General features: G+C 51.0%; 1 protein-coding gene across 1 annotated transcript; it reads left to right on the plus strand.

Moving 5' to 3' along the window:
* The first annotated feature begins 571 nt into the window (after positions 1-571).
* On the plus strand, positions 572-14,182 carry NIPAL4 (NIPA like domain containing 4). Its single transcript, XM_081093511.1, has 6 exons — positions 572-632; positions 5,006-5,245; positions 8,619-8,675; positions 9,849-9,939; positions 12,187-12,347; positions 13,488-14,182. Exons 1-6 carry the CDS (start codon positions 587-589, stop codon positions 14,120-14,122), a joined length of 1,230 nt encoding a protein of 409 aa, XP_080949637.1. The 5' UTR covers positions 572-586; the 3' UTR covers positions 14,123-14,182.
* The last annotated feature ends 981 nt before the right edge of the window (positions 14,183-15,163 follow it).

A 15,163-nucleotide genomic window follows, 5' to 3' on the forward strand; every position in this document is an offset into this window, starting at 1 on the left:
GACCTACGTTGAAGGAATGAGCAAGGCAGGGAGGTAGGAAGTCCGGAAGGCAGGCGGGAAGGAAAAAACCAGGGTCCTGGCCCCCCGCCCCGGGCCCGAGAGGGCCCCAACTGGCATCAGTGTCCCCTTCCTCCCCCCACTTCCACCTTGGCCAGAAAACTGCCCTCTCTCCCGCCGTCCTGGGGCCCGTCAGTGCTGTCACTGGAGAGGGAACTGGGTGCCAGTCCCAGCTTCGGAGGGTGGTGGCGCCCGGGGACCCGCCCCCAGCCGCCGGCGCTGGGCGAGGGGCGGTGACTCCCTCGCGCGGAGCCCGGCAGCCTCCGCCCCCCAGAGGGCGTGCGCCCCTCTGCGGCAGCTCCCGTGCGTGGGGTGGGGGTGGGGGTGGGGGGACCCCGGCCTCAGAGTTGCCCAAGACCCTGGGTGACTCCTCCCCGGGGACCCTCCCCTTCTGGGGCGCGTCATTCTCCCCACCCTGGGTCCCGACCCGGGCGGCTTCTCGCACGCCCGGGACAAGTCCCAGCCACCTGCTCCGGAGCCCCGGCGCCCGGGCGCCATCCGCGCGCGTCGGTGCGCGCGCCCAGGGCCCATGGAGCCGCCCGCCAGCAATGCCAGCTATGCCAGCTGCGAGAACGGTGGGTACAGGGCCAGGAAGGGGGGCGGGGCGGGTTAGGGGGAACCCAGGGGTCTGCGCGCCTTCCATTCCGCCTCCTTTCCTTCACATCCTCTCCTGCCAGGGGGGCCCCAAACCGAGGGGTGATGTGTGGGGTTGGGGTTGGGGAGGGAGGTCAGCACGAGTTGTCTCCCACCCAGTTCTCAGACCTAACTTGGGAAGGAGCAGGGGTTCTGGCTGACTTCCCCCATCTTGGGAGCTGGGGCACACATGGGGTAGGGAGGAGGGGGAAGCAGGCATTGATTGCAGTAGGTCGACCTAAAGGTGTGGGATCCCAGGTTTCTTTTAATGTAATACTTGCTTCAGGTTTTAGTACCTACCCATGCCTAGCTGTCTTCCTGGGGCCCACTAAAGACAGGTGAGAGAAGGCCCCCCCCCCCCCAAACCCACACACACCTTTTAGAAAAAGGTGGGAAAGAACAAGCCAGGAAAGGATAAGTCAAGACCCTTGGCTTTACATTGTCTTCTTGCCATTTCACTCCTAACACAACCCTGGAAGACAGGTCGATGTGATTGCCTTACCGTCTGGAGACAGAGATTCCGTGGCTCCGGAAAGTCTGATAACTCCGGGTAATACAGTGGGGAAGTGGAATACAGAACGAGGGCTCTTGGATTCTGAAACCCATACTCACACCACTGTGCTCACCTCGTTCTCGCTGTGTCTGCCTTCTCACCGTTCTAAGCTGCGGGATACCCCTGTTGCTCTAACTTCTCTCTCCGGTGAAGCTTTCAGAGCCGGCCTGTTGGGTGTTGGCTAGCTCTGGTTTCCTGACCAACAAGGTAGCTCGTTGTCAGCCTCTCCTTCCCCCGGGGAGGAAGATGTTCCCCAGCCCCAGTGTATTCTGGAAGAGAAGCAGGAATGATGGGCCCAGCACCTGCTTGTCCGATGGCATCCTTCCCAGAACTGGGTTTCCTTTGGCCCTCAGCCCTCTTTTTCTTTTTATCCCTATGGGAGAACTTGGCTCAGTATAGGGTGCTGTGCCCCTGGGGGCTTCAGGCCTCTCCAAAACAGCCAAACCCACAGTGGGGCCTCTGCTTCCACCTGCCGGAGGTGCACCTTCAGGAGGGCAGGAGATGGCATGGGGACGGGCTTGACCTTCCCCTTGGGAGTCGCCTTCCTTGGCCCGCGACCTCCCAGGCTCTGGCTCATTTCCTGGGCGCAGGGAACTCCCAGGCTTGACTCTTGAGGAACAGGAGTGAGCAATGAGAACGAGTTTGATTAGGGGCCGAGAGGGCTTCTTGTCTCATCTTCTCTCGATGGTGACACGGATGTCAGAAAGACAGATCGCCCACTGCAAAGGACACAGAGGTGTCCCCTGGTGGGTTCTACACCCAGCTGCCACTGGGTGTGTGACACAACTTAGTACTTGCCCTTCTCGGGGCCTCAGTTTCCCCAGCTGAAAGAGGGCTATATGGATGCCCCCTAAGGACTGTTCCAGCTCGGCTGGTCCGTGCTTCTGTGCCAAGGAAGAAAGGTCAACATTGCCCTTATTTAGTGGCATCCACTAAGATGCCACTCTGGGGGCTGGGTATTCCAAAGTCTGAGCTGCTTGACTTTGAATTATTGCAGGGTTGGTCCAAGGAGAAGTGCTTGGCCCAGGCTTACATCCCTGACACTGGATACGGGTCTTTATGACACCCAGTTAGAAAAAGACCTTCTACCACCAGAGGTCACAAATTCAAAAGCCTACAAGGGCTGAGTACGTAAAAAAAAAATATGACCAAAGGAAGCCTGGTATGGACTCTGGGGCATGGCAAAGAGCATGTCCCGTCTAGGGCAGTGGTCGGCAAACTCATTAGTCAACAGAGCCAAATATCAACAGTACAACGATTGAAATTTCTTTTGAGAGCCAAGTTTTTTAAACTTAAACTATATAGGTAGGTACATTGTTATTAACTTAATTAGGGTCCTCCTAAGCTGGCCTTTATTATAAACGTCCTCAATCTGATTGAGGTACATTCGCTGAGGTCTACCCCTTCCAACTCTCCCATCCCCACTCGTCTTGTATACTTGTTTCGTCTATCTCCTTTCGTTCATCCTCTCTATATGTCCAAACCATCTCAACATACCTTTCTCAATCCTCGACACTACATCTTCTTCCACTCCACAACGTTCCCTGTACGTGCGCGCCCGCACGTGGTATTTTGTGGAAGAGCCACACTCAAGGGGCCAAAGAGCCTCATGTGGCTCGCAAGCCGCGGTTTGCCGACCACTGGTCTAGGGGGACAGCAGTGCTCCGCGGCAGCCAGTTGTTAAAGTGGGAAGGTCTGCCCCATAAGGTAACCAAGAGCTGCATTTTCATGAGAAGTCTCCCGATTTTTAAATGTTGGTAACAAATTCATATTTTAAAATAACCCTCAAGAGGCCAAATGAAACACCACCACCCCCTCGCTCCCTATTTTGAGGGGTGGTGGTGGTTGAGAGCATGGGCTTTGGCGGCAGGTGGGCTTTGGCGGCAGGTAGGCTTGGGGTCCAATTCTGGTTTCACCAGTTTCCAGCAATGTAGCCTTAGGCAGGTTGTGGAACTTATCAGGGTCCCGATTTCGCCAGCTAAAACCTTGGACGTGATCACTGTGCCATTTTCATGATGGGAAGGTCCATGGAAGGCCCAGAGCAGAGGGCCATGTGAACACTAGCAATGGAGGACCATTGGCTATGCTTTGTACTGTTCCTTGAACTTGGACAGCTTAGCTTTTTGACTAAGGGTCTGCCCCTCAGGCCCAAGTTTGTCCTGTTGTCCTCAGTGTTTGTGCCAGAAGGGCAAGCAGAAGTGGGCTGGCTCTGGGGTGTTGGGGTCCAGCCCCAGCAGGTCCAGGGGTTCCCAAAGGTGTGGACGGAGTCGGCGAACAATGAAGGACACGGAGGCAGTGTTCAGTTGATCAGCATAGCAAGGTTCTTTTTTCATTCTCCTATTACATCTGTATTTATACCATTTGATCCTGTAAGTATGCCTCTATAATCACATCATGGTATGTTTTGGGTAACGTTCTACAGTTCCTTGTTTCTTATTTGACCTTAGCCAAAAATCCTGTCTCTATCTAGTTCTGTTGATTTTAATCTTGTCTAGGTTAATCTCTGTGTTCCATTACAAGGTCTATTCCAAGGTCACTGCTCTATTGATAAGCTACAAGGAAGTGACTGAAGGAGATTATCCTACCCAGTAAAGGTTATGTCCTCCCATCCTCGCTGCTTGCCTTCCCTGGGACTGCCCTGTGTTGGTGGATCTCCAGGGGTATAGGCTTTGGTGCTTTCCCTGGTGGGCAGACCCCTGGGGATGTGGACCCAATAAGTCCCAAATTTATTGCCAGCAGTCTTAGTCCAAGTTCTTCATAAGTAGTACATGGTATTTCTGTAACACTAGGGGGATTTACTGATTTATTCTCTTCCTTAGTCCTGTTAATCCCTAACCTGGGGAAACAACCTTTCTCATGGAGGTGGTCCTGTTTAAAACACATAGCGCTGAAACGGGGAGCAAACATATACCATATACGCCAGGTCCCTTGAAACATAAGCTGTGCAGATGTTTCTTCCTTGCAGCAACTGTGTCAAGCAGCAAGAGTGGACCAGCTTCTGGCACTGGGGCATGAGGGCGGATTCAGACTCACAGACTCTAGGACTTGGAAAGCAAAATGTAATCAGAATCTGAGAGGGACCCTGGTCCCTCTGAGGCCTAAAAATAAGCCCCCGCCACTGGCCACAAGCATGGGAAGTCTCAGAAGTAAGGCCTGGGTATGGTCAGTTATAACCAACAGAACGCTCATATTTCATCATCCTCAGGCCTAAAAAGGGCTGTGGGCTCTCTAACCTCACTGCCTTGTGTTACCTGTCAGGGTCTCCATTGTGGCTGGTTAGGGAGATGTAAGCGAGGAGGCCTCTGGGAGGGAGAATCCCAGTGTGATCCTGAGCTGTTGGAGGCCTGGAGGCTGGGAGAGGATTCCTGTGGAGATGGGAGGTTGGATTCAAGGATAGCTCAGGGACTCTGCCTGTTGTTTGGGCATCAGAATAGCTAAGTGGCTAGGTGCTGGGGTTCAGGAGTCCATCTGTGGTCTTGGGCGAGGTGCCTGACCTCTCAGGGCTTCCAAATCCGTGTCTGTGAAATGGGATTTAAAGACAGCACTTATGTGACAGGTGGTTATAAGAATTTGATGAGTTCATGCAGGCCTTGCGTAAGCTCCGGTGAATGCTAACTGCTGCTTTTAGGTGGGGGGCCTAGTGTGTGCATGGAGTCCTGCCATAGTTGAAGCATAGGGTCTGAAATGGTGGACGATTCTAATATTTTTAAAGTGTGCCGATGTCTCCCTACATGACTTTCTCCCCCTGGTCTTCCCGCCTAGGTTCCCTGATCACCCTATACTGCTCCTCCCAGCAAGTCCTATGCCAGATCGTCGGTGACCTCAACCCCCAGGCACCCAGCAATGTCACCTCTATCAGCTGGCATGAGAGATTCACGAAGAACTACAGCTTCTACGTCGGCCTGGGTCTGGCCTTCCTGTCCAGCTTCCTCATCGGCAGCAGCGTCATCCTCAAGAAGAAAGGCCTCCTGCGTCTGGTGGCCTCGGGGGCCACGCGGGCTGGTAGGCTCCTGGTGGGGGAGGTGGGCAGGTAGAGATGAGGTGCTGGGCAGCTGAACCCTCAGACAGCCCTGTGAACCTCACTTCACTGCAGCAGTTTGAGAGCCTGGCCTGTAAGGGCGCAAAAGGCTCACTGTCGACCCCATTGGGAATCCAGTCCACCACCAGGAGACCTTCGTTTATAATCCAATTTCCTGACATCCTCGTGGTCAGTTAACCGGGGTGAAGAGAGGGAATAGTCTCAGAGCCAAGACTCAGAAACCCCAGGTCTAGTCCCAATTTTATTTCTTTTTTTTTAATATATTTTATTGATTTTTTACAGAGAGGAAGGGAGAGAGATAGAGAGTTAGAAACATCGATGAGAGAGAAACATCAATCAGCCGCCTCCTGCACATCTCCTACTGTGGATGTGCCCACAACCAAGGCACATGCCCTTGACCGGAATCGAACCTGGGACCTTTCAGTCCGCAGGCCGATGCTCTATCCACTGAGCCAAACCAGTTTCGGCCCAATTTTATTTCTTATCAGCTGTGTCATCATAGACAAGTCACAGCTTCCCTACAAAATGAGACTACAAATACCTCTGATGGAACAATGTCAGACACTACTGTGCCCTCACTTGTTAACATATTGGCCCCTTTATGGGCTACACAAAATTGTAGAATCTCTGTCCACAGGGAGGTGCTTGTTTGGAAAATAAGACGTGTACCCATGAAACATTTCTTGAGAAATGGCATCATGTGTACAAGAATTTCCTCATTTAATCATCATTCACTGTGTACCTGCTGTGTGCCAGGTGCCATGTTGGACATGGGATGCAGTGCCTTTGTGGGGCATTGAATCTGGTGGGAGAGACAGACATGTAGTAGGCAGTTGTTTCATTGTGTGTTAAGTGATGGGGAAAATAGGATGCTATGGCAATATTTTGGAGGGGCATGTAAAGCCTGGGCTTTGGGGGTTAGGAGAGGTTTTCTGGAGAAGCAATTCAGAAGCTGAGACCTAAATAATGAAGTGATAACAAGGTAAGGGGGAGGGGGAGGAGGATGTAGTGTTCCAGGCAGAAAGAACAGCATGTGTGAAGGCTCAGAGGTGAGAGAGCATGAGTGATGTTAGAAACTAAATGTAGTTCAGGATGGCTGGAGCATAGCCAGGGAAGAGATGGTGTTGGGGCCAGATCTTGACGGGTCTTGTAAACTGGGCTTCAGAATTTGAATGTGATTGTAAGTGACTGAAATTTATGATGTGAGATGATTCCCGGTGGCTGGGTGGAGAATGGATTAGGGACAAGTTAGAAGACCAGTTAGGGGAGAGAGACAACAGAACTTGGTCTGGGCCTGAGAGAGAGCAGTGGGCATGGAGGCAAGTGGTGGAGTCCAGTTTTGAAGGTAGAACTTACTGGGTTTGATGTTGAAGGGGAGGGTAAGGACACGACTCAAGGATGACACAGCTTTACGGTTTGAGCAACTGGGGAAATGAGGGTGCTGTTTTGAGAGATGAATAATGCAGGAGGAGCAGGTTTGTGGGAAGATGATGTGTTCAAGTTGGGACATGTTCAATTTAATTTTCTGCAATTTTAATATCTTCTGAGATTTCAACCCTTAGAATAAAATGCTTTCAGAGCTGTTAACTTTTTTGTGTGTATGTGTGAGAGATTTTAACTCCTTTAGGAACCTAAAGACCTTCTTAGGAAAATGGGAATTTACAAAAAAATGACATGCAATTTTGGATCTTCACAGAACCATCTTTAACCCAGGCATCATCATCATCATCATCATTGCTAATATTATTGAGTATTGACTATGGACCAGGCTCTGTGCCCACCATGTGAGCAAAGCAGACACAATTCCATTTTAGTGGGAGAAATGCCAGAAAATAAACAGATCGATTCACATTATAGATGAGGAAGAAGAGCTGGGTGAGATGATAGAAAACCCCAAGGGGAAATCACAGAGATACGGGTTCAGGGAGCAAGGTCTCAGAGGCAGCAGCACTCAGGCAGAGCCTGTAGAGCGGGTGCAGATTCAGGCAAATATCCTTAAGGAGACTCTTCTGAACACAGAAAAGCATGTGCAAAGATCTTAAGGCCAAGCCCAGCAGGTGTGGCTCAGTGGTTTAGCCTTGACCGATGAACCAGGAGGTCATGCAGTTCAATTCCTGGCAGGGCACATACCCGGGTTGTGGGCTCTATCGCCAGTAGGGTGTGTGCAGGAGGCAGCTGATCAATGATTCTCTCTCATCATTGATGTTTCGATTGCTCTCTCCCTCTCCCTCTCTGAAATCAATATCTATATATATAAAAGCTTAAGCTACTGAACGACAGGTCAACCCGTTTCTATGACATGCACTGACCACCAGGGGGCAGATGCTCAATGCAGGAGCTGCCCCCTGGTGGTCAATGTACTCCCACAGCCAACCTCCTGGGGCTGGCAAACCTCCCGAGGTCCCTCCCCCTGACTGACCGGCCCCAATCGCCCTGATTGGGACTGGGTGAGACAGCCCCAATCAGCCTTGATCACCAGCCAGGCCGAGGGACCCCACCATGCACAAATTCGTGCACTGGGCCTCTAATATATATATAAATGATATATATAAAAGACTCATTATTTTTGAAGAACTAAAATAAAGCTTCAGCAGCTAGATTGTAGTAAGAAGAGTGGCAGGAGATACCTTGGGAGAGGTGAGCAGGGTCAAAACTATGAACTTGTTCATAGTCTTTATCCTAAGAGTATTTGGAAGCCATTGACCAGCTATCAGCTGAGAATGACTAAGTCATAGACCACTGGCTGCTATGAAAGGAATGGATTATGATGGGGCAAGAGAAGAACCAGAGGAGGCTGCTGCCTCAACCCAGCCCCGAGGTGATGACAGTCCATGGAGTTGGGTGGTGGCCATGGAGAGGACACATGTAAGATGCTTTTTGGAGACAGAATGAGCAGGATGGACTGGATGCAGAAGGTGGAGGGGTGGGAGGAGCCAAGGGATAAGCCTGGTTTCTGGCTTCAGCAACTAGGTACATGGAGGTGCCAGTTTCTGAGTTTCATTTGGTGGGTGGATGGAGAGCATGTAAAATCAAGAGTTCCATTTAGGACAGAGTTTGAGGTGCCTTCGAGAGATCCAAGAGATGTCAAATAAGCAACTGAGTATACATCTGGGCTCAGAAGAAAGGATCGGGGCACATACATGAAATAGGGACACATAGTATTTAAAATTTGGGGAATGGGTGAACTCACTAGGAAAGGGCCCAGAAGCAAGCCCAGAGAACTAACCACAGCTAACCTATATTGAACCCTAGAGATTGTGGAACGAAGGCAGAGATAGAAACGGTGCCAGAGAAAGTGTGGCCAAGCTCTACCTTTGTGTCCCATTCTTTCTACAGTGGACGGAGGCTATGGCTACCTGAAGGACTCGATGTGGTGGGCCGGATTTCTCACCAGTAAGTAGGGGCCTTGCTATGAATGACAGTGACCTATTGATGGCAGAGGCAGAGAGGAAAGGAAGGGTGGAGGGGATGTTTCTGTCTCTAGTGTGCAAAATATGAACGCGAGGCCCAGGTTTTCAGGGGGACGCCTGAGAGTCTTTGCAGGTAGAACATCTTACCTGCGTCTCAGGTCACTTTCTCAACCCCAAGTCGGTTTTTCATCCATGAAGCATCTGTTCCCAGAGAGGTTTGTACAGAGCTGGTCATGATAAAAGAGCAATTTCTCAACGTCCCCTGAAATATAGGGAGAGATCATTGTCTGTTGGTGTCTTTTGGGCTTCTCCGTGCAGAAGCTGGTGCTCCTGAGCCAGTTCCCCCATTCCACAGGCAATCTGTGGGTTCACGTAGACCAAGGCTGGTCTGCCACTTAAGGTTTGCTCCAATTTGCACGTTCTCACAGTTCCCCCACTTGCCACCCACCCTCTCTGGCTTTTAAGCCCTAATTCTTTCAGATGGAAAATTAGCCAGCTTTCCATTTATAATTCCCCATGTCAGATTTTGATTCCAGTGCTAGCCAGAGCGATCACATTTGCCATCTGCTTTCAAAGAGCAGACCCAGGTCATTCTCTTCCAGCAGAGAGACAGAAGAGGCATGGCAGGAGTTTGCAAACGGGGGAGAATTTGGCCCTTGGAGAATGTCAGGCTTTCTAACCACCTGCCTCTCTGTTGTAAACCACCCACATTTCCTCTGGGAAAGATGACTCTGGACCAGTTGGTACCTGGAGAATTGATAACTGTAACTGTCTCTTTATTTGATAATTAACACCTTTTAGAACTTACCTTAAAGATACAGAGCAAACATGGGCAGTCCTTGAGACACACTTAACGATGCCTGGACTAGAAGCCAAGAGACCCCAACAATAAGACCATGTCTACCACAACCATGTCCTGTGACTTTGAACTCTGGGCCTCGCTTCCCCATCTTTAACATGGAAAGATTTGATCAGGATGACCTGGGCCTGGCCTTCTGATCAGAGTCTCCAGGGAGAGCACATAAGGATCAGGAGTTTAAGGGCTGCTGGTCTGGGATTCTGCGACTGGTCCAACACTGAGTGAAGCCGTCTCCACCCAGATTCATTTGGGCTGGAGATGGGGCATTGGAGCCTCTTTTCTCCCTTCATTTCCTAGTGGCTGCTGGAGAAATCGCCAACTTCGGGGCCTATGCATTCGCTCCTGCGACAGTCATCACACCTCTGGGAGCGCTGAGTGTCCTCATCAGGTTATTGCCACCTCTCTTGCTTTCCCTGGCTCTTTCCTATTTGCAGTTTGTTGAGGTCTGGAACTGCCAAGTGGGGTCAGCTGCCACTTGCAATCAGGGACATGGGTCAGTCCCAGCTCCCAGAGGAGGCATGATGCTATTCAGAGCTCTGGCTCCTGGAATTGCTTGCTGCCAGTGGCTCTAGCATCTCCTCATCTCACCGGGCAATGGACGGGCAGGCCATGCCCAAACCCATGGGAAGGGTTTCCACTGCCAACAGCCCAAACGTTTCACGTCAGTGTTTTGGTTCCCCAATAGGAGAAGCTTACAAATGAAAAGCATGAACCCAAGGTGAACATTCCCTGAGTTCTCACCGTAGCTCTACCGCTTCGCAGTTACGTTACCATGTGCAAGTCACTGAACCTCTCTAAGCCTCAGTTTCCCCACCTGCTAAATGGGGATGCTAATAACACCTACCTGAAGGCATTGCCACAAGGACTAAATGAGATCATGCACAGAAAGTGCATAGTTAGCCTGGCATTGAAAAGTAACCATGGCTAACATATATGAACGGCTTACTACGTGCTAGATGTTCTAAATGGATTCCGTGTAGTAACTCATTTAGTCCTGACAGCATCCCTGCTAAAAGTAGGGGAGACCTGAAGCCCAGAGAGGTGAAGCAACTTGGACAAGGTCACACAGGCCCTAAGAGGCTGAGCTGGGTTTCCCACCAGCAGTCTAATGTGAGTCTGGGTGCTCAGCCACTGTGCTGTGTTGCCTTGCAAACATTAGCTAGTTTTAAAAATAACTAATACTCAATGTGTGTGCTTCCCATTGCCCTTTTCCTCGCAATCCACAAACACAGTTCCTCTGTGAGGGTCCTGTAGCCCCATTTGAAGCTGCCTCGAATTGTCTTAACCTTGGAGCCCTGGTAGATCCTAGCCACCCACACCCAGCATCTATGACTTAGCTGCTTCATTTTACCTCCTTGATGACAGCTTTGCAACATTTACACAGTCAAACACAACAACTAGAGCTGTGACTCACCTTGCATAGTTGGCTGCTGTAGCAGCTGCCTATCTGATTCGTTTACAAATTCCCACCCCTGGGAAGTTGGGAGGGTCGGAAGTCCTCCTGTGTGTGACCTCTGCCCACGCGTAGGCAGGCACCAGGCTCTCTTGAACAGGCCGTGTGGGTAGAATGTTTTTGGTCTTTTTAGAGGAGAGATGGGAGACATCCCAAGGAGCTTGGGCATTAATCCCCTCCAACTAGGCCTGGGTCAGATTAACAGATTTTTACCTTAAATGCATGCTATCTTTGTAAAGAAACCAAAACATGCTCCAGCAATTATATCGGTCTTGCCCGATTTCCCTCCCTTCTCCCTTCTTCCCTCACCTCTGCTGGCTCACCTGGAAGATGTGAGGGGAATGAAAATTACATCATCTAGGAACAGCAAGGAAGTGGGGGTTCTTTGCCCAGACAAGAAAGAGGAGACTCAGGGAAGTTGTGAGAATTCTCTGCAGTGATGTGTAGAGGAAAACCCAGAGGCTTTATAATGAGACAGAACTGGAGCTCAGATCCTGGATCAGCTACTAACCAGTTGTATGACCTTTCCAAGTTATTTTAATTTCTGTGAGACTCAGTTTTCTCATCTGTATAATGGGGATAGCATATGTTACTTCTCAAGGAGTCGTGAGATGCTAGTGAGATAGTAAATAAAAAGTTCCTAGTGTAATACGTAGTACGTAACACAGGCCTGAGACACAGGCCTAGAATTGTTATTGTGGTTGTTTATATTGATATACAAAAGGGAAAAGGAATAGATTTGTTCTATATGGCTCATGGAATAGAAATGGAATAATGAATACAAATTGCCATAATTTTGGTGTATAATTAAAATGAGCCTACAATGGATTCATTTGCCTTGTGAGCTGCTTGCCACCAGAGGTATACAAGCCCAGGCTGAAAGCCGTCCGTTTGCAAAGACGTGCTCATCTGGGAGGAAGTTAGACAAGAGTGCTTCGAAGGACTCTTCCAAATCTTCTGCTTTGGAATACTTCCAGTCTCTAGAGTGAAAGACACTCCCAGGCACGTCCTCACACACCGTAACCCTCAATCAGTGAGGGCTTTGGGGGAGTCTCGAAAAGCTTCCCTGTGAGAGAGGAGTGCGTCCTCTGTTCTCGGGGAGCACTTGCGCAGACCCCGTTTCTCTCCTGGGCGCTGCCCAGGCCTGGCTGCCCCATGGCTTCCTCCCATTCCCACCCGCAGTGCCATCCTTTCCTCCTATTTCCTGGGAGAGAGTCTGAACCTGCTGGGGAAGCTGGGCTGTGTGATCTGTGTGACTGGCAGCACAGTGATGGTGATACACGCCCCCGAGGAGGAGAAGGTCACCACTGTCATTGAGATGGCTGCCAAGATGAAAGACACAGGTAGGCCCCAGGCCCCGCACCGACCCTGCAGCCCCTCTCCCTCCACCCCTGAGCAGGAAAGCCCTGGGGATCAAGTGGAAGGGCTGGCTGGGATGGGAGCATCTCAGGTGCTGCCACCTGGAGGAGAAGGCAAGCTACAGAAAGTTGGCGGCTGGTGCTAAGGCCAGCTTATAGGTTTCCCAGCCTGATATATACCCACCCCATTTATTCAGTGTGCAGTGTGTGCCAGGCACTGTGCTGAATGCTTTATCTGCATTGTCCAGGGGTGGGGAACGTCCAGCCCGAGGGCCATATAAGGCCTGTGAAAGCAATTGGTCTGGCCCTGCCAAAGCATGAGGGGTGAGTTAATGAAATGTTTGACCAAAGAGAGCAGGCTCATTTTTAAGTGGATACTTTTGTCTGGCCCGAGAATGATGTTATAAATATCCAAATGGCCCTTGGCAGAAAACAGGTCCCCCACCCCTGGCATTGTCTTTGTCAGTTGTGGCTGCTATAACAGAATACCGTAGACTGGCTGGCTTATAAACAACAGCAATTATTTCCCATGGTTCTGGAGGCTGGAAAGTCCATGATGAAGGTGCTGGCAGACTGGGTGTCTGGCGAAAGCTGGCTTCCGGATTCATAGATAACCATCTTCCCACTGTGTCCCATGGGTGGAGGGGTCGAGGGAGCTCTCTGAGGTCCTTTAATAAGGAAACTAACCCCATTCCTGAGGGCTCCATCCTCATGACCAATCACCTTCCAAAGGCCCCACCTCCAAATACCATCACTTTGGGGATTATGTTTCAACATATGAACTTGGGGGGACACATTCTGTCTTACAGCATACATTATCTCATTTAACCCTGTGAGGAAAGCTCTCTGTGGAAGGCCTTTTTTTAAAAAATCTTTATTGTTGAAAGTATTACATAGGTTCTCCTCCCCCCCCTCCCCCCCCCCCCCCGCCCCATTAACCTCTTCCAGCTCACTCTCTTCCCCCCACCCACTCTCACCACCCCATTGTCCATGTCCATGGGTTATGCACATATGCATACAAGTTCATTGGTTGATCTCTTCCCACCCACCCTCCCCAGGAAGGTCTTATTATTAGCCTTAGTTTACTACAGCCTTGGGGTTTCTCTGTCCCCCTCCCCTCTGAAGGGTACATCGTGTTTGCTGTGCTGCTGCTGGTCTTCTGCCTCATCCTCATCTTCGTCGTCGCCCCACGTTACGGACAAAGGAACATCCTCGTCTACATTGTCATCTGCTCTGTGATCGGGGCCTTCTCGGTGTCTGCCGTCAAGGGTCTGGGCATCACCATCAAGAACTTCTTCCAGGGGATGCCAGTCGTGCGGCACCCCCTCCCCTACATCCTGTCCCTCATCCTCGCCCTTTCACTCAGCACTCAGGTCAACTTCCTCAACAGGGCGCTGGACATCTTCAATACCTCCCTGGTGTTCCCCATCTACTACGTGTTCTTCACCACCATCGTGGTCACCTCCTCCATCATCCTCTTCAAGGAGTGGCACAGCATGTCCGCCGTGGACATCGTGGGCACCCTCTCGGGCTTCGTCACCATCATCCTGGGTGTGTTCATGCTTCATGCTTTCAGAGACCTGGACATGAGCCAGACACGCTTGCCCCACATGCACAAAACCCCCACCCCGGCCCCCGCCCCTGCCCCCGAGCCCACTGTCATTCGACTCGAAGACAAGAATGTCCTCGTGGACAATATAGAACTCTCCAGGACCCCCTCGCCAGAAGAGAAGCCCAAAGTATTTATCGTCCATTCTTAAAGCTCAGGGATCTCGAGTGAGGATGAGCCCTGTGGTACAGCCTGACTTCTCGGTGTGGGAAGTTATTTTCAGCACAGCTGTTACCCATGGGCTCTCTTTTCTGAGACATTCGTTGATACCTCATCGCTGTTTCCAGGAGGAAAACCCGTACCCACTGAGTGGTGGGGACAGAACTTCCTGGAATCACAGCCTCAGTGACCAAACGCCCTGCTTACACTGTTGCCAGCAGGACCCCTGGACCTCCCTTCCCACATGTTTCCTGGGTGCCATCTGTATGTGGGTGGGGAGAAGACAGAATCTGACCTGTTGAATGTAGCACTAAGGACTTCCCTGAGATGTTGGTCGGCAGGAAATCCTCAGCACCATTCTCCTGAGACTGACTCGCCATTCCGCAGCCCAAAGATGAGGCTCAGAGAGCGATCGCCAGGCTTCCCTGTCCAGAGACACAGCTCATGAAAAATGCCTTGCTGCTTTCGCCGCTTCCTCTTTCTTTGGAGACAGAAGACCTCAACTGACCTTCTTACTGTGAAAGTCACCTGGTGTCTCAGGGAAACATTTCCACCAGCCCCACTCCCCAAGCACTCCAGTCGGAGGTCAGCATCTTCGTTCCCATGGCGTCCTCCCCCACGCCTGCCCCTTTCCTCTCTCCTTACATCTTAAGGAGTTCGTCACTGAGACAGTCAAGCAGTTATCTCAGAACTGAACGCAAAGCGACAACCACAACAAAAGCTGCTTCACAGCCAAGCTCTGCTGGCCAAACCCAGCGTGTCCTTCTGCCTCAGAGAACAGCAGTTGCACTGCTCTTAAATGTACCCTGTCGAGCTATTGGCAGATGCACTTTTCTTTTCATCGAGGAGTGGAACCAAATATGATTTGGAAGATGGGGAGAGTGAAGAGCAAAGTCAGGATTTGGCAGGAAGCAGCCAGCGGCTCCATGGAAACCAGGAGCTAACTTTCGTGTTTACTCTGGTGCCCAACCAATTCCCCAGGCAGAGAGGGCTCTGGGTAATTGCTGGGCTCCAGCCTTAAAGGCTTGGCCAC

This window comes from Myotis nattereri (genome assembly GCF_964212035.1).
Source record: "Myotis nattereri genome assembly, chromosome: 5".
NCBI lineage: Eukaryota > Metazoa > Chordata > Mammalia > Chiroptera > Vespertilionidae > Myotis > Myotis nattereri.

Coding starts and splice junctions, on each gene's coding strand:
- NIPAL4 (XM_081093511.1), top strand. CDS start 587: ATGGAGCCGCCCGCCAGCAATGCCAGCTATGCCAGCTGCGAGAACG. Junction 633..5,005: donor CTATGCCAGCTGCGAGAACG/GTGGGTACAGGG, acceptor CTTCCCGCCTAG/GTTCCCTGATCACCCTATAC. Junction 8,676..9,848: donor GTGGGCCGGATTTCTCACCA/GTAAGTAGGGGC, acceptor TTCATTTCCTAG/TGGCTGCTGGAGAAATCGCC.